Source organism: Taeniopygia guttata, chromosome 1A, assembly GCF_048771995.1.
Source record: "Taeniopygia guttata chromosome 1A, bTaeGut7.mat, whole genome shotgun sequence".
Taxonomy (NCBI): Eukaryota; Metazoa; Chordata; class Aves; order Passeriformes; family Estrildidae; genus Taeniopygia; species Taeniopygia guttata.
The window spans coordinates 33149915-33168564 of record NC_133025.1 but is presented as its reverse complement, the minus strand read 5'-3'; the positions used below and the strand labels follow the sequence as shown (position 1 = coordinate 33168564).

Sequence of the window (18650 nt, the reverse complement as noted above, 5' to 3'; positions counted from 1 at the left end):
TGGATATATTCTGTTTTTAATTAAATTAGATGTCGAACCTCAAGTATTAGATTCAAAGAATCAATCACTTTAATGGCTGACTCATTAAGATATAGAGTCAACTATCTATGAAAATAATTTTTAAATCTATTTTTCTCAGGTAAGGAGCTCTAAAAACCAAAATCAGTATTGAATAACTTGATTAGGATGCAAATAAATGCAGGTGTGCTCCAAATTATGCATACTGCAGAATGCTCAATTAGATCTCACACATAACAGTCTGCCAAGTTCAGTGATTTACAGTAGAAATTCAATTTCTTAGCATAACTAATATTAGTATGTAATTCTGGTTGCCTTTCTGCATGCTCAGTATTAACTATCTCTGAAACAGCCTTAAAAGGAAACACTACTGTTAAATTTAAGCATCCTTTAAATTTAATCAGTGGATTTGACCAATCAATTTGATATGGCACTGCTTTCCTGAAAAGCAAAAGGTTATGTCTCACCATGGATCTTCCCCCTCCCTTTGTTTACATAACTTAGGTATGTCACTCTTTGGAGGGCAAGAGCTCAAGCACAGCTGATGTCTCAGCAGAGACCCTTTACACAAGACCAAGACATGCCCTATATGCTACAGCCCACTTAGCCAGCACATATCCTAAAGCTCCCTGTTATTACCAGTGTGGGTATTATCTTCCCAAGTGGTAGTGGGATGACAGCTTTCAATTCTAAAAGCATTGGAAATATCTAACCCAAAATCCACTTTAAAAAAATAATTTTAAAAAGAGCCATTTTTAGGTTTTTCCAAACATTTCCAACACAGGTGATGCTGACAACAGTGTGGAAAAAAATCGTGAATACAACAAAGATGATTGTCCAGCTCATAGTCTCTGTACAGGCATAACACACTAAATAATACTACTCCTTGTCAAAGTAAAAATCAAGTTTTAAAAGGAACATCTAGCTAAAAATTCAATTGTGATTATCCAAATCTCTGTCTGACTAATGAACCACTGTTCTTCCTTCTAGTATCTGAGAATGTCAAGATTGCAAAAGATTCATTGATGTTTTAAAAACGGTATTGAATTATTAACACTAAGAACACTCAGTTGAAAGCTCTGTCTTCGACTCTTTACTCTGTTGCTGGACCAAGTGTAGTATTGAGGGAGCTGTGGCAGTATTTTCTCGCTGCTTTTCCAGGGAGGTGCCTTGAAGCGACATGAAAGTACTTTGCTATGTCTGGAGCCATGAGCTTTGTTTCTGCCTTATACAAAGTGAGCAGCAACAACATATCTGACATACATCTCCTGAGACTTAATGCTGAAGAAGCTGACTTCAGACAGCTAAATAATTAACCTTATGAATAAGCAAAGGATTTGCTGATGACCCACTTCCCAAAGAGCCTGCATGAGGCTGACTACAGTCTTGTTCCATCAGCACCACAGCAAACATCTCACACCCCTTTCATCCTTCCCTCCATATTTTTAAGTGCTGTGAAGCTCCAGGAAGTCTTGAAAGCCACTCAGCTGGGAAAACTAAGGGCTGGTCAGCACTTTATGGCCCAAAGGCAGCTTAGTGGCCTTGGTATTTTTGTCTGAAGATGCTGAAAGACACCAGTTACCTCAAGTTTCTTGTCCCAGCCCCTGTGCAGGACACTGCAGGAGATGCATACAGCCTCTGCACATTGGGGTCAACACATGTGTGATGGCAGCATGGGGAAATGAGGTGACTTCAGCCATGCCTTTTACCTTTTGAAGCCACTCTAGACAAAACCTGGGCGCAAGTAGTGCCTGAGGGTTAAATGTGTCCTCCTCTCCTCCCAGTTCTGTTAGCACCAGTATGCTCCCAAAATAAAGAGGGCCATATCTCTGTGGGTACTTCTGTGCTGATGAAGCTCTCCCAGCAGAGACAAGACTGCATCGACATCAAAGCAGGTTTGCTGGCTTGGTTTTATGGATGAGCCTTCACGCACATGTCTCTTCTTTCACAGAAATAATCAATGCCTTCAGGGTTTTCTGCCAGCTCCTCCTCCCTCTATCCTGCCCTTGCTATGTGCCCAGTCGTGATATATGTTCCACATATGCAGGGTGCCATTGCTTACACATTGCAATCTGGTGTTTTTCAGGATGCTCCAAGGTACCCGAGGTATTGCTTGGCTTTGCAGATACAACAGAAAATTTAAAGAAGACCAGTGCCTTCACAGAGGAGCAAATGGAATTGAGACTGATACCCTAAGAGCCATAAAATGGCACCAGACATGTTAAGGCATCTGCATGCCACCCTTATTTCCTCTGACAGAAATGGTTGCTTAAGCACTTTGTACATATGTAGGTACTTAAGTGTGGTCGTTTTTATCTAGAGCTGAATCCTGCTCTTCAATCTCTGCAGGATAGACCTCACCATGAGCTGAAAAGTCACTGCTATTTTAATTATTTGAGGTTTTCTTTCTCCTTTAGCAGCATACATACTATTAATGTTGTTACACATGGGAGTTCTTACCAGGATTGGATTGAACTAAATACTCAAACAGCAATAAGCATATCTGACCTCAACTTTTCAAAATGCCAGGAAAGTAAAGATTCAGAATTAAAATTGATCATAACAAAGTAAGTTCAAATGTTGAGATAAACTAATTTATATGAGTACACTCAGGTTTTAGATGACAGAATGACTAGCTATTACAGGTGATGTAGGCTGTTCAATGAGAACAACTGAAGACAATTAAAGCACACTGGAATTTGTACAGAAAGAGTAGTTAAGGGTTTTATAAACTGAGTCCATCTTGCACTCCCAATATTCAATCAGCTCTTACTGCTAAATTGAAACTGAAAAAAATAATAGCAAACTCAGAGCAGAGTATGCTTTGATGTTTTGTTCAGAGAAACAAACTGAAGAATAATCTGCCTTCTGTTTCACAAGGTAGTGCAGTTATTAAATTGGTTTTGTTTGTAACATTACTTCCATGAAAAAGAAAAAAAATCTCTTTTTACATAAAAAAAGGAAAAATTGCCTATACCTGGGCTGTCAGTTTAGCATTTCATATTTTCCTCGGATTCAGTCTTACAAATAGAATAAAATGGTAATGCTCTTTTTTTAAACTTCAGCAGCTATTGAAATAACAAAGGTGTGATCATAAGCAAAGATAGATTCCAGTTTGATCCTGGCCTTAAAATATAAAATCTGTCAGCTTGTCAAAATAAGATGGCATCTTTGAAAGACATGATACTTGTATAAATGGGCAAAAACCTTGAAAGAAGACTTTTAATGCTAGGATTATTAACTACCAGTACTGCCCTATTAACTACAGAGGTATATTTATCCTGAAGTCCTGTCCTCAAAAAGAATTGTACTCACCCTGGGCCTATTCAAAATGTCTCACCCACTCACATGAATCAAACCAATGTGTCTGTTCAAGAGCTGTTCACAATCCTTAAAATAAAGGTACAGGCTTCCACATTGTGCTCCCTGGCAGGTAAGCTTGTAGCTCTCACAGTGATGGGCTCCTGCCTATTGCCACCAGATAGCTCCTTTCCTAGGCACAACCCATTTCTTATTGCTTCTAGACCTCCACTGAGAACAAGATCCCAAACTAACCTGTCTTACCAGAAATGTACATGGTTTAAAGAAAAAAATGTTTAAAAGGAGCTAATTGAGTTACAATAGAGTGAGGTGCAATGAAAAAAAAATAATGCAGATGGGATTTAACAGGAAAAAGAATATATCATTAGGCAAAGATGCGGGCGTAGGAAACCAAATAAACATTGAGAGACGCTTTTCATCCTGGAATGGCTTGGCTTTGTGACCTGCTTGCTAACAGCTAACAGTCTTTCTCATGAAACTGTAACTACTAAAGAAGATAAACTCTCTTCCCTTGATCGGTGGATTTGAAAATTCACCATCAGGGATTTTACAGCAACAGATGACACATATGTCTCTGAGTTTCCTTGTTATTTTCCTGCCCTGTAAGAACATCATGATGGTTTTGCACCTACATATTGCACACATTGAAATGTAATTTGGAATAACTTTACAATTATGTGATTGTCTCCACTTCCCATGGAAAACCTTGCAATTTTGAGTCTGAGGATAATTTCACAGTAACTCATGTAATCATGAAATGGTTTGGGTTGGAAGGGACCTTAAAGATCATCTAGTTCCAATCCCCCTGCCACGGGCAGCAATGCCACCCACTAGACCAGGCTGCCCAGAGCCCCATCCAACCTGGCCTTGAACATTTCCAGGGGTGAGGCATCCACAGCTTCTCTGGGCAAGCTGTTCCAGTACCTCACCACCCTCACAGTAAAGAATTTCTTTTTAATATCTAATTTAAAACAACTCTCTTTCATTTCAAAGCCGTCACCCCTATCACTACATGGCCTTGTAAAAAAAAGTAGGCCTCTTGTAGGCCCCCCTTAGATACTGGAAAGCTGCTACAACTCACATTTCTTTAAATTAGAGTTCCTCGGGATCACACAATTAAATGATTCCTTTAACTTAGCCAGTTATTTTGAAACTGAGGGACCAAAGCTCACCTGGGAATAAATTAATGGTTAATGGCCATGTGGATGCACCTACATAATCTATCTTCTCTCCTCTGTTTTCCCACATTGCTTTGTATCCATGTGTGCTGTGCTGTCCTGAGCACAAATTGCCTGGATGTTACCTCCTTGTGGAAAGGCTGGCAGGCAGCCACAGGGCCCCATGTGTGACCCTGTACTCCTGGAACCACACTCCAGCAATACTACAGCAGTTGTGCCTTACGCATTTGCACGGAGCCATGCAGAGGTCATGGACTTGGCAGTCTGGGAAGAGGAGACCATTTAGTCCTGCCTCAACAACAGCCGTGATGATGTGAAGATACACAGATGTATATCAAAGCCATGCTGAGAGGGGTCACTCTGGGAACACTACTCAAAGCAAACGAAGGGCCTCTGGCACAATGATTTAAAAACAAACCGCTGGAAAGAAGCAGAATCCTGGCAACGCTCCAAGTACCTTTCCCAAGTACCTCTGAGCAACAGATGGACTTTTTCCAGCAAAGCCACCGATTATGCATAATGCAGACAAAAGGCACAGAGGAGTTCATGGTCCTTGCCCAGGCCTCCAGTGACAGCGAGCTTCCTCTCCCCATAGCGGAGCCCAGAGCAGAACCTGGGAGAACAGAAAGCTCTTTCACCGCTGCACACACGCACGCGGAGTGCGAGCGTCTAGCCAGCCCTGAGCGAGTCACTGTGGGACTGCCGTGGTTTCAAATAAAAATAGTGTGATGGAGGTATGTTTATGAAAACATCAAATACAGAAAAGAAAGGCAATGTAAAACACATTCCTTTTTATAAGGCATATTTAGCATTTTACAAGGTATACTTTCCCTAGTGAGGAATGGAAAATTGCTAAGACATTGAAAGCACTCAGGCAGACTCAGTGTCATTAACTGTTCATTCAGTACAGTCACTCCAAAGAACTACATTCTGTATATGCCTGCAAGTAACAAGAAAGACCTTAAGACAAGAATGATGCTGTCTTTTGACATGAAAATTGCAGCCTTTATCAGCGTTGCAGATGTAAATAATTTTCCATTCCCATATGCAGCAACTTTGGCAGATTGTGCTTCTCGATGGCGTCACTGGGCAATTTTGCTGCTTTGTCTCTTGCCTTGCCAAATAAGCTGATTACTGATTCTTGGTGGCTTCCATCAGACCAACATCTTCCACACAGGAGGTGGGTGTGTGAGTGCCAAGGCCTGCATGCCTGCTTCCTGCCATCTCCTATCTACCAGCCTGTGCCGAAGCCCCAGGCTAACTATTCCACAGCTTTACCCTGATTACTCTTAAAATTAAAAGTGCTCAAGTTTTTACCCCGAATATTCCCTAGCGCAGTTTAAGCCATGCTACCTCTTATGTGACACTTTGTCCACAGCTGCAGGACTCCAACAGCCTTAAAAAGAATATTTGAAGGCTACTATTATATCTGTCCTTCAATCATCTCAAGCCTCAAACTATTTGCAGGAGTCAACTTTGCAGCAATGCTCTGAAATTTTCCATTTCTCACACAGAACACCTCTAACAGGTATTTTAAAGAAAATAGCACTGCATGTATTTGGAGAACGCAACACTAGCTGCTTTACCAGAACTCCGAATGCTTCTTCTGTGAGAACATCAGTGTTGTTCTTCTGCAGAAGCAGATGCAAGAAAGCACACAGCACACCTCTTGCAAAACAGTTACCATTCAGCAGCATGAACAACGCATCAAGCTCCAAATTCAGGATTTAAACTGAAAGATCCTACTCTGCAGCAACTAAAAAATGTAAAATGATGGTAAGAAAATAATAAATACTTCCCAGAATATAAAGTCATGCTCATAAATCTTGTCTCTGCAAGTGAAATGTAGTATCTTAAGTCACCTCAGTAGAAAAGCTGCTCAAGATTATTTCATCATGAAATCATAGACTTGATTTGCTTCTCCCTTGAGAAATTGAATACAGTTCAAGCCATTATTTTCCATTTTTCAAAAGCACTTCTAGTCAAATCTATTACATATATTTCTAAAGTGTCTGTCGCTTCAGTTTCTCGGAACACTTTAGATAATATTCACCAGTTAAAAAAATAACCTGCTGCGCTCCCCCCATCCACATCCCCAAATCGTAGCTTTTGTGATTGCTCAGTGTGAGCTACCATCAAGTCCGACTGCACCAAGTGCCTTGTGACGCCAAAGAAACGCCGGGCATCTTTGCTTTCTGTTCAATTACACTGAGATTGAAGGACAGGACACGCAACTGGAGAACCGGGGTAGAATCCTGCTTGGCGCTACGGTGAAGGGCAGCCCATCCCCGTGGGACACGCGGTCGGGAGCAGCAGCCCCGCCGCCGCTGCCCCCGGGCGCCGCTGAGCGCAGCGCGTGTGTGCAGCCGCGCACGGCCGCTGCCCGCCGCAGGTCCGGAGCGAGGCGGAGCGCGGTGAGGCGAAGGCAAAGGGCCGGGCTGGCTTTTCCCGGCCCCGGGAGCTCCTCCGGCCCTTCGCAGCTCCGCTACGCGCGGGCAGCAAGGAGCGCTCGCAGCCAAGGCGGCGCCCGCCATCGATGCGCTCGATGCGCTCGATGCGCTCGGCCGCTCGGCGGGGCGCCCTGCCCGGCGCTGCGCAGCGCGGCCGCGCCCCCCGGAAGCGGCGGCGGGCGGCGGCCATGGCGGCGGAGCAGCGCTACCCGCGGAGCTCCATCGAAGATGACTTCAACTATGGCAGCAACGTGGCCTCGGCCAGCGTCCACATCCGCATGGGTAAGGACTGCGGAGCAGTGGGAGAGCCGCACGGCCTCGCCTCGGCCCTCCAGGCGCTTGCGGAGAGGCCCCCGCTGCCCCCGCTGGCGAGGCGGTGAGGGGACGGCGCCCTGCGCTGCCGACAGGTGACTGTGACATCCCGGTCACCTCCGGCCTTGGCTGCAGCCCGGCTCCGCGCGGTGTTTTAGCCTGGCTGAAGGTTGGGAGCGCGGAACCAGGGCTAAAACCCGGCGCTGTTTAGTCCGGGTTAGGTAGCCAGGGTGAGGGACTGCTGTCGGCGAAGGCTTTTGTCGTTTAACCGTGAAGGGGACAGGTCCTGTCCTGAGAGGAGTTACCCCGTGAACCGGCACCCTGTGTACATTCAGACTTGATTTCGTTCAGTGGCGAAGTTCAGACGTGACACATGAGATGCGCAGTCCCTGCAGAGACGCACCTCCCCGGGGTGTTGAAGGAAAGTCGGGACGTGGCAGCTGGTGCCATGGTCTGTCTGACACGGCGCTCTTCGGCCATAGGTTGGGCACAGTGCTCTCACGGGTCTGTTCCAACGTATTCATTCTGTGATTCGTAAATACTAGAATTAGTGACCGTAATAACAGAAGTTTAACCATGAGTCTGAAGGATTTGAATTTCTTCTGTGAGGTGTTAAAACTTTTGTTTCTTCCACCGAAGCATTTGGTATGCCTTCCATGTTAATCCTCTGTCAGGTCCATTAGGCACCAGTAACAGGATGGAGAAGATATGCTGTTAGTATATGAGAATGGCGATTAAATGCCTTGCAAGTGTTTTTTATATTTCTTTTGTCATTATTGTTAATACTTTAATAATGATGTCCAGGCATAAATCTAATTTTGCCGTAATACTGTGCCAGGTTAAGTAAAATGGCTTTTTACAACTGTGCTTTTTCACTATGATGTTATAATGGTTCCTTATGAAAACGAAAACTTGTATCTGATTTACTGTTGAACTTTGAAAGTGTAAGTCAAAAGTGGTTTCATTTTTATTTTTCTTATTCCAGCGTTTCTGCGAAAGGTCTACAGCATTCTTTCTGTTCAAGTTCTATTGACCACAGTCACATCTGCAATTTTCCTATACTCTACTGGAGTGCAGGCATTTGTTCATGAGAGGTAAATTCTAAGGTGAAATGCAGCTGTTTCGCATGTGTTAGGTATAAATTATGTAACTTGTTGCTACACTTCAGTCTTCCTAATCATTTTTATAACCTGTGTTTCATTGCTGTAATAGATATTTTTAACTTGATGAGGGAGTAACTGTTTTTCTGTGACATTTTTCTTCTTGGTTTACTATGAAAGCAATTTTTTTTGTTGTGTTGTTTCTTATTTCAACCAGTGCTTAATTAATAGTGCTTATTTCAATATTTATGCTATGCAAGCTTTTACATAAGTTGCAGAACATCTCAGTCACTGACATTTCTTGTTTTACCCTCTAACAACCTTTAGAATCTCTTTAGAATGCTGTTGTTTATAGGTGCCTGTTCCAAAAAGCAGAATCACGTCTTATTCCTCTTTCTCCCTCTCCCATCTTCTTTTTCTCCTTATTCCCTCCCCACTCCCCCAAAAGAATTAGTCTGCTTAAATTCCCGTGGGCATACTTCTTTTTACCTCTCAGATTTTCATGATAAAATAAGTCTCAAAATGCAAACAGTGGTGAGCAGGCCAGGATAGAAAACAGCTGGGAAAGGAGGAGGAGAGCACTGAGTCTAGTTTCTGTTTTCCTCCAAGTGCACCTTTGGACTTTTACTTTCACTTTAAAGCCCAAATGAAAAAGGAGGATTAAACACTGCATGAAAGTTTCAGTTTCTGTATAGCCTATAGTGTATACAACAGTAGTTGTAAAACTACAGTTTTCTGCTTAAATCTGATAATTTAAAATTGCCCTGCTCACTTAGAACTGTTGTGATTTTGTGTTTCCTGTTGGTCTTGTTTTTCCTTGGAGGGCTACTTGAATGATTTAGCAATACTTGCTGTTCAGTACTGATTTTCTTTGGTGCAGTTAGTGCCCATGTTTGTTGCATTCAGGTGCTTATGAAAAATAGTTCTCTGAATATGGAGTTCAGAACAGGCAAAACAGTACATACACTTTAATACTCTTACTTTGTATGGATGGATTTTCTTCTTTGTATGTGTTCATTCCCAGGTGATGGATTCCTGGGCAATCTTCAGCCTTAGTATGAAAAAGTTGCCTTTACTTGTGACTGTACTATTTTTAACTGATTATCTGTAGTAGTATGTTTTAGAACGGTTTCATTGTAAACCTGCAATACATTTACTTTGGATTTGGATATATTTTCCTAGATAAAGTTTGGTTTTATATAAATTGTTTTATAGTCTTACAGGTATTCAATTTTGATTCCCTTTTTTTTTTTTTTTTTTTTTTTTTTTTTTTTTTTTTTCTTTAATATGGAATTCTACAGGCCTGCCTTGCTTTTAATATCTGGGTTTGGATCTCTGGCTGTGATCGTGGCACTGACCCTCTACAGACACCAGCACCCTGTTAATTTATACCTGCTGTTTGGATTTGTAAGTGTTTAGTTAAGTTAAATTATTAATTAATTAATTAATTCAGTGTAATAGTCCCTAGAATATCTTGCACTGTAATTAATTCCTTGAAACTAGAGGTATGTAATTTGTTTTTCTTGTATTCCTTGAAAGGCATCCTATATATTTATGAAGGTCTGACTTAACTGTTTGGAGACTCTGTCCACAGGTTGTTCACAAATAGCAGGAACTTCAGGTTTCTTTCAGCATCTTTTTAGAAAGAGTGTTAGAACTTGGAACCAGTTTGAGCAAGGATTTTTGTGTGCGTATAGAAATCTATCTGCTCTCATTGTTCTGTTGATGTCAGGGATTTTTTTCCTACTGCTCAGTAGGAAAGGAAGAGATAATCCTGTTACCTAAATTGTTTAATGGACAGCCTCCAGCAGAGACCCAAACCAGCCATATTATTTATTCCTCCAGTTGCTGTCTTTTTGATGCTAAATTCCCAACATGTTTCCAGCATAGGTAGATCAATTGGAGCTGTCCTCAAATTTGAGTCTTCTGCCTGATGTTGTGAAGATGTAGATCCAGGCTAACAGTTGCTCTTGGATATTTTGAGTTATGTAGCAAATCAGTCTTCTGAAAAGAAGACACAATAGCTCAATTAAATTTTGACGTTTTAAGAGTTACCTAAATTGTATTTGTGATAAAACAGAAAGACAGCTTTGCTATGCAAGTGAACAGATTGTTTAAAGGATAAGATGGAAACTGATGCAGACACTATGTTAGACAGCTGTCCAACAAGATATTACAAATGTATTACTTTTATAGCCCTTGAATAGTTTGTAAGAAGTGTCATATAAATGCTGTGCACTTACAGTAGAAAATGTGACTTTTTCTATAGGGATGGTCTCTCACTCATTTTCACTTTGTATTGTACTCTTTTTATGTAACACAACTTCCAGCCCAGTAAGAAAGTGTGATTGCCATTCTCTTGTTGAAAATTAAACATGTTTTCTTGCACAAAGATTTAACAGGAGACCTAATGTTTAATGGTTTGGTTTTTTTTCTTATTCTTCTATATTTTTGGGTTTGCTTTTTGTAGACACTACTGGAAGCACTGACAGTTGCCATTACAGGTAAATAGTAGCCATTCTATTGTCTGATTCCATAAAGAATTTGGAAAATTATTCCATTATATTGTGCTATATTGCCATTAGGGTTTTCTAGATGTGACTAAAAATGATACTGAATCCTGTTTGAAAATTTCAATGACAGTGATAGGAGTTTAGCAAAACCAGGAAATCAAGGGAGAAAACTCAATTCTGATTCAGAAATGAAACCGTATAAACTTGAAGTAAGGAATGAGATGGGGAATGCATTCTTTCAGTATAGCTTAAAATGCTCTCATTCATAATGTTCAGCTCTCAGCAGCGCTGATCTTCAAGTAGAAATAGTCCCACCTGCCCCCTCAATTTCCTCAAAGGGAATCTGAGTTTGGAAAATTCTGTGCTTCATGGTCAGGGTTGAAATGAGGTAGTGTGCAGTCGCATCATGGAATCACCTTGAACAATAAGCATAAGATGAAATCTCTTCATCCTGGCTTATGATATCCTGATTTGGGAAAGGAAAGATAAAGGAGGAAGGAGGGAAGAAAAAGGCTGCACATGTTTCTGCTATCTTTCCCCTACCCTCCCCTAATCAAAACTTCGAGCCTTTATAGGGGACTCTTTTATTTTTCCCCTTGTTTCAGTATAGTAAAAAATTTATATAGCTTTTTTCTTTAATATCTCTGATATCTGTGCTTAAAATCTTTTGTTTTGTTGGTATTTTCATAATTCTAACTAGGCAAGACCTGTTGTTTCCATTTAAGAAGCTGCAGCTATAAAATAACTGACAAACTTATCTAGTACAAGAACCCCGAGTCCTATGATCATAAATTTGAAATGCAAAGACAAGTTCAGGCATAATTTACTTAATTTTGTTCAAAGTTTAAATTTCTCTTTCTTCAAAAGATAACTCAGCAAATACATAGTATAGAGTTCTTTAATTGACAGATTACTTTTTCTGTTTGTAGTGAGTTTCTATGATGTCGCCATCGTTTTGCAAGCCTTTATTCTTACTACTTCTGTATTTCTTGGATTGACTGCATATACCTTGCAGTCAAAGAGAGACTTCAGCAAATTTGGAGCAGGGTATGTTGCCATATTGATGTGGTTTTTTTTTTTAATTTTTGTTGCTGTTAAGGCTTTGAGTTTTTTTTCTTTCTTAAAGCAAGCTTTGCAGGTATTATAAGGAGTACAGATCAATAGAACCTGCTTCAAGGAAATGGTGGGGGTTATTTATTTTAAATTATTCATTTTACCCAGTTCTGATCCTTGGTAAATTATTTTCAGTGGTAAAGAATCTTAAAACAATTAGAAAACTAGTTTACCTGGATTTTTCACTGAGAGAGAAGGCAGATGTGTCAAATCTTTAAAAAAATTAAAGTTAGAACATAACTTTTGACAGCTTTACAAAACTTTTACTGCTGAGACCAGTGAATATCTGAGTGAACATCAGAGTGAACATCTGAGACCAGCTGACATATAAGAATTCCAGATATTTACTTGCCAAATATATTGTGAAGAGGTTTTAGAAGAAAGGATATTTTAAGTCAAGTCTAAAAGAAAGTGTAGTGTTGATCACAGTGTATTTTATTTTCTTTCAGCCTCTTTGCTTGTTTGTGGATTTTAATCTTCTCAAGTTTCTTGAGGGTAAGATACTTCATGTTCACAGTTAAAAGATATTTACAGAATCACAGAATGGTGTGGGCTGGGAGGAACCTTAAAGATCATGTAGTTCTAGCCTCCCTGCCATGAGCAGGGACACCTTCCACTAAGATCAGGTTGCTCAGACCTTTTACTAACTTCTGGTATAACTAAAAGGTTTGGATCAGCCAATATAGCTTAATGAAAGAATATTCCTAACCATATCCATTACTGTTATAGATCATGCTGTTCTAGATCATCTGGCGATCTTTTAACCAGACATTTTCAGTTTAGATTTTTGTTGGCTGCTGTTCTTGCCAACATAAAAGGGGTATTTGGTTTGATTGACAAAATTTGTCAATTGAGATGAAGAGAATGTGAAGCAGATTTGAGATTAATTGTATTTTGGTTTTCTAGTTGTTCTGCTGTTAGTATTCTGGAGACCAGAGGGAGACCAGAGCTTCCGAAGCCTCTTAAGCAGAGGCACTGTTACTCAGTCAGACATTGTGTGACTGGAGAGTGTATGGAATAAGAACATTGAAATATCACTATAATACTGTGGTTTTGTGTACATAACACTGGAAAGACTGTGTTTTAAATGTGACATATCATTATGCAGGGATTTTAACATTTTTTAAAAATGAAATTCACAAGTATCTTTTTCATGTTTTATGTGCCTCCAGCTGTTTTTCTATAGTGAGATGATAGAGTTGGTGTTTGCTGCTGCTGGAGCTCTTCTGTTCTGTGGATTTATTATTTATGACACTCATTTGCTGATGCACAAGCTGTCTCCTGAAGAGTACATACTGGCTGCAATCAATCTCTACTTGGACATCATAAATCTGTTCTTACACTTGCTGCGTTTTCTGGAGGCATTTAATAAAAAATAGTCAGAAGCGATTTGACTACAGCACAATTAAAGTTAAGTTTATGGATGATTTGCAAACTCCGTAGTTCTGCCTTCTAAAGACTGAATCTTTATTATGTTTGCATTCCATGAATATTGGTCCCTCCTTAGGGGAAAAATAGCTTTTTACATAGCTATAGTTCTTCTCCAAACCATGTGTATTATGTAGCTAACATGCTGTCATCATTACAGTCACTTTTTTAATCACTTAATTTACAATGTAATTAATGACTAAAATTTTGTCAACTCCTGTTTGACTCAGAATAAGCTTCCCTGCTGTTCTGTAGCTGCTGAAAATGTTTCCTTTGGAATTGATAATTCGTTTATGTATCACATAATCACATAAGGGTAGCAGGAGTTTACCATTGTGCAATGTTTTCAATGTTTTACTAAGATTAATTTTTTTTAAAATTTTTTTTTTGGGGATTTGTTTGGTATTTTTTGGTTTTTTTTTTTTTTTTTTAGTTTTTGTTTGGTAAAATGAAGTGCTGTCTCTGAGAGATACGAGATACTCTGTCCTAGTTGAGGGCTGTTGCTATGGAAGCTGTGAAGGTGTTAAAACAATTAAAGGGAATATTCTTCATTTTAGTATTATTGCCTATCTTTCATTGTCCTGAAAAATCATTTGGAGATTGATTATGGCATTTTATCAACTTATGTATAATAAAACTCACTGTGTATCGATAAAAATTGGAAAGCATTTAGTCTGTTCCTGGAGCTGAGACTGGAGAATTTCAGGACCGTGGGAGTGAGCGCTGCAGGCAGGTCGGTGTGGCAGGGCAGGGGTGCTGTGGCTGTGGCTGCTTCCACGCTGTGGCGATGCTGGAGGAGCAGGGAGCGTAAAACCGATTTTGAAAGGCTTCCTTCCTATCCAGCAAGGGATTGTTACCGAGGGACGAGGAATGCGGTACCCGGGAAAGGGGCGCGTCCTGCCTGCCCCACGCTGGGGGTGGGTGCGCTTTCCGTGAGGCTGGCCGGGTGCCACTGCGAATGGGTTTGAGAGAGTGTGATAATCTCTCCCTTTGCCTTAGCATTGCATTCAGGACAGCGGGGCAGGAGCTAAGAATAAATCCTCGCTTTTTACGTTGTGATGGAACACACGTTTATCCTTTCATGCCTCCGGCCCGGCCGCGCAGCGGCGTCTGGGCACCGCTCCGCAGGGGCGCGAAGCAGGAACGCGGCTGCGCGCTCGCTCGGAGAGTTACGGTAGAGCCCGTCTACCCCCGCGGGAGGCCGGGCGCCTCGCTTTGCGCATGCGCGGGCGGGCAGCGCGGCCTTGCGCGAGCGTGTGCGGCGGCCTCGCGCGCGGCAGGTGAGCGGGGCGCGGCCCCCCCGCGTGCGCGCGACCCCCCCCCCGCGTGCGCGCGCCCCCCCCGCGTGCGCGCGACCCCCCCCCCCCGCGTGCGCGCCCCCCCCCCCCCCCTCCCGCCTGCGCGCGGGCCCCCCCAACCGCCCCCGCTTCCCTCCCCGCAGGACATGGCGAAGAGCCTGAGGAGCAAATGGAGGAGGAAGATGCGGGCGGAGAAGAGGAAGAAGAACGCGCCCAAGGAGCTGGAGAGGCTGAAGAAGATCCTGGGAACCAAAGCGGATGTCATCATGGAGGAGGTCAAGGAGGTGGCGACCGTGCTGCCCCCCGAGAAGGTCCTGGAGCAGAGAGGTGAGTGGGGCTGTGGCTGGCTTTCCCTGCAGCGGCCCAGCGGCGGGGTGTGCTGCGGTGCTGCTCCTGATCCTGTGACTTGCACCGCCAGCATCAGCCGTATGGTTGTCACAGGCGCAGAACAGTAAGTATGAAAGCCAAAACGCTGAATCTGGTCGTTTCGCAACACTGCTGTCCACATTGCATCCGGTCACTTGCGGAACAAGGTTATTAACGTTTGGTTTTAGTGTGTAAAGTATGTAATGTATTGTGTGGAGAGACATCTCTGACGACATCAGGTGAATGCGGTTTCACCACTTAGCAGTTGTTCCAATCACAGCATTATGTTTGCTGCCAAACTGTCTTAATTTGAGCAGGCTACTAAACATACAGAAGTTGGGGTAGCAGTAGTATGGGCCCAGTTTCTGAATGCTAATTACTGTTGCACTGCCCATGGTGCCAGAGTGGGTGGTGTTAGGTATCTACAGATAATGCCACCTTCCTCCTTGTGTTTGGAATTGAATGTAAAATGTGAAGAAAGTAACCCAGGAAGACGAAAAAAAAGTTTTAAATAGCTGCATACTGGATGGGAGTCAGAAAGACACCTCCTCTTTCCAAAACTGACATCCAAACTAAATCATAGTCTTATTTTGATTCTCCAATTTGTGCCACTTAAGATGTTCTGATACTGGAAATGGAAATAGAATGGTATATAAAAATATTTGTCTGATTAAGGTTAGCTTCAAGTACAGTCTGTAATTTTATCCATGGTTCAGATTTGTCCCACAAACCATGTGTTAAAGTTACCTTTAAGAGATAGGTAGAATTGAATACGTTGTCAGACTCCTAATGCTGAAGTTGAAGGAGAAATCATTGTCTTAAACCTAGTTTCTGAAGTAAACACATGGCTGTCATTCCTGCACCTCCTTCCAACTCTGCTGGCAACTTTTCTGCAGGTGGCCAGTTTCATTTGGCTTTGCAAAAAAAAAAAAAAAAATAGATAGCAGCCTCAGAAATACCTAAGAAAATACAAAACAGTTGCAAGTTTTGTGAAAATAATGGTGTCTTCTTTGAGAGGACATTTCAGGATTAACTGTGAACACAAAGGAGTTCACATCACCAAGTTGTTACAAGAACTGAAATAAATACAAACGTCACCCATAATATGTACTTCCTGCAGCCAAAGAAAGTATATAGGTATCTATTACAGACATCTTATTGTGTTACCTTATGGTATTGTTTACAGCACACAGCGATTTTTTTTTTTTTCAGCTTCTTAAGAAAAAAGTAGTGTAAGGTCTGCCATACTGGATAGGCTTTTGGTTCTGCCACGAGGCCCCGGTGCTGATTCTCTGCTGATTGCAAGTATTTGCAAACCCCCAATTTAGGGCTCCATAAGCACATCTCTGGTGCACATTGCTGTAGACTATCATCCTCAAGTGTTGAAGCAGCATGTTGGCTATTTCCTCATGAGCTTTGTCTCCCAACATCAGACAAGCACAAACATACAAATCTTTTTTTTTCTCTCCATAAAACTTGTGGTGAAGGCTTGAGTTTCACGCATATGGTTTGGGAGCAAGGTTGGGATGAAATGACAGAGCTGACTTCTATTCAGTACTTAGCAAAGTGTTCCTCTTGCACTTTGTTATGTCACCAAGACATGATGTTCGTGGGGTGTTAGGCAGCTGGGGATGCCGTTCTTGGGACTGACCATGTCATGGGCAGTCTTCCTCATCCTAGACATTAATCCTCTCTTTCTGCCTGTAAATGTGTTAGACCTGATGTCATGCTCACTCCTTGAGGTAGGTGTGGCATCACTGGCTGATACTTCCTATTGTCATTGTATTTCACCTTTTCTCCTTACTACTCTTTTTATTTGTCTTCATCTTCCACTCAGAATAAATTCTTAGAGCAGATCTTAAACATTACATCCTAAAAAGTGTGTAATTGTGCATATGTTTCAGTAAGACTATGGCCTCATGCATGTTTCCATGATGGAATATACAATGTTCTTAGACACAGGATTGGAACAGATTGCAGATGAAAGAATAAGATGCTTTGCCCAGACATGGCCTTTAGGAAAAATATTGCACGTTGACTATCAACTGTTGAAGCCCCTTGGTTGCAGTTGCATTGGTTTGGAAAGTGCTTTCAGTTTTATAAACCCTTCAGGTCTCTATGTACAAATAGTGTTGTGTCTAGGGATATTTTTAACATTTGGGGGAATCTAGTAACAAAATAGCTTCTATGAAGCTGATTCAGATACTTTACTTACCAAAAATGCCTTTAATTTTCAGATGACTGCAAAATGGAGGTGGATAATAAACGAAACAAAAAAACTCTTCTAGACCAGCATGGACAGTACCCAATATGGATGAATTCCAGGCAAAAAAAGAAGCTTAAGGCTCAACGTCTTAAAGGGAAAAAAAAATCAAAATTGGCCAAAGGCCTTGTTTGGTAAAATCAGTTTTGTAAAAATCATGACTATTTTATTTAACAAAATAAATTTTCCACATAAGTTCATGAGATTCCGTACTTCGTCACCGAGTGTAATTTATTGTGCTGAATTAATTTTTGAAGAGATTATTTGGCCAGCAAATGATGACAGAAATAGCTGCCAGACTTAAAAAGTAAACTGAGTGCCTTTGAATAGACTAATTGCCTGTGGTTATCTGTTTTCCTGGGGGGGGGGGGTGAGGGTCTTCATCTTTTATACTGTGAACACCAGAAACAGCAAAGGAAACCCTAAAAGTAATGAAACCAAATGTTTTTGTACTGTGGTCTTTGTCAGTGTAACTTGTCTTTTAGTAAATATAACCAAAGGATTCTGTAAACACACTGTATGCTTTAAATCTTTCTGTAAAATTTGTTGCACTGACTTGTGTTGCTTTTAACGTCTGATAATTAACAAAAGTACATTTTTATATGTAACCCAAATATTTTTATGCTGAAACAACACCAGGGCCTCATGAAAATTCTGCAAGTAAAATGAGAAAGTGTCAGTCTGACATAAGTTCACAAAGAGAGCAAAATATTTCATTGCTGTCTGCAGCAGCAATGTTGTAGGAACTAAATAAGTAAAAGTACAACCGCTTCTTTTATTATTAAAATGAGAGAACGCAAATGCACAGAATGGAAATAAAATAGTATTATTTAAGATCTTTTCCAAGTTTTAGTAAAGTAAATGAGAATTTTGTTTCCATATGTATTTTCAGTAGCCTCTTACGCCTTTTAAAATGGTACTTACCTATCCTGCTTTACAATGTGTGCATAGGATAAAATATTGCATGATTGTGTAACAGATGCCATTTATGTGATTAGCTACATTTGGGTGCATATTACTTGGCAATAACATGTGATGACAGATGCAAGAGTTAGTTGCCCTGAAAGCTTGTGTTTTTAAAATGTCTCTCATTTCAAGGATGGAAATAATTACAGTACCAACCCTGTCGGTATGTTGCCTTTTCAAGTACCAGGCATGGATACAGGACATAACCTTTGTCCAGCTTCATGCAAGATAAGATCCATGTTCTGTAATTACACGCAAATTGTGATTTGTGTCCATTGTTATAACTGGGGCTTAGGAAAGAAGATCTATTCTTTTAATTACACT

General features: G+C 41.2%; 2 protein-coding genes across 3 annotated transcripts; both read left to right on the top strand.

The window, feature by feature from the left end:
* Positions 1-7062: 7062 nt before the first annotated feature.
* Positions 7063-14091, top strand: TMBIM4 (transmembrane BAX inhibitor motif containing 4). 2 transcript variants are annotated; one of them, NM_001245221.1, is given in 8 exon segments: positions 7142-7249; positions 8265-8373; positions 9681-9786; positions 10850-10883; positions 11822-11939; positions 12455-12500; positions 13178-13800; positions 13852-13984. In NM_001245221.1, coding segments are annotated over 7 exon segments (714 nt in total). In that variant the 5' UTR covers positions 7142-7155; the 3' UTR covers positions 13385-13800; positions 13852-13984.
* A 484-nt stretch (positions 14092-14575) lies between these two features.
* Positions 14576-17572, top strand: LLPH (LLP homolog, long-term synaptic facilitation factor). Its single transcript, XM_002188822.7, has 3 exons — positions 14576-14713; positions 14875-15058; positions 17335-17572. The coding sequence occupies exons 2-3, from the start codon at positions 14878-14880 to the stop codon at positions 17496-17498; spliced, it is 345 nt and encodes a 114-aa protein (XP_002188858.1). The 5' UTR covers positions 14576-14713; positions 14875-14877; the 3' UTR covers positions 17499-17572.
* The last annotated feature ends 1078 nt before the right edge of the window (positions 17573-18650 follow it).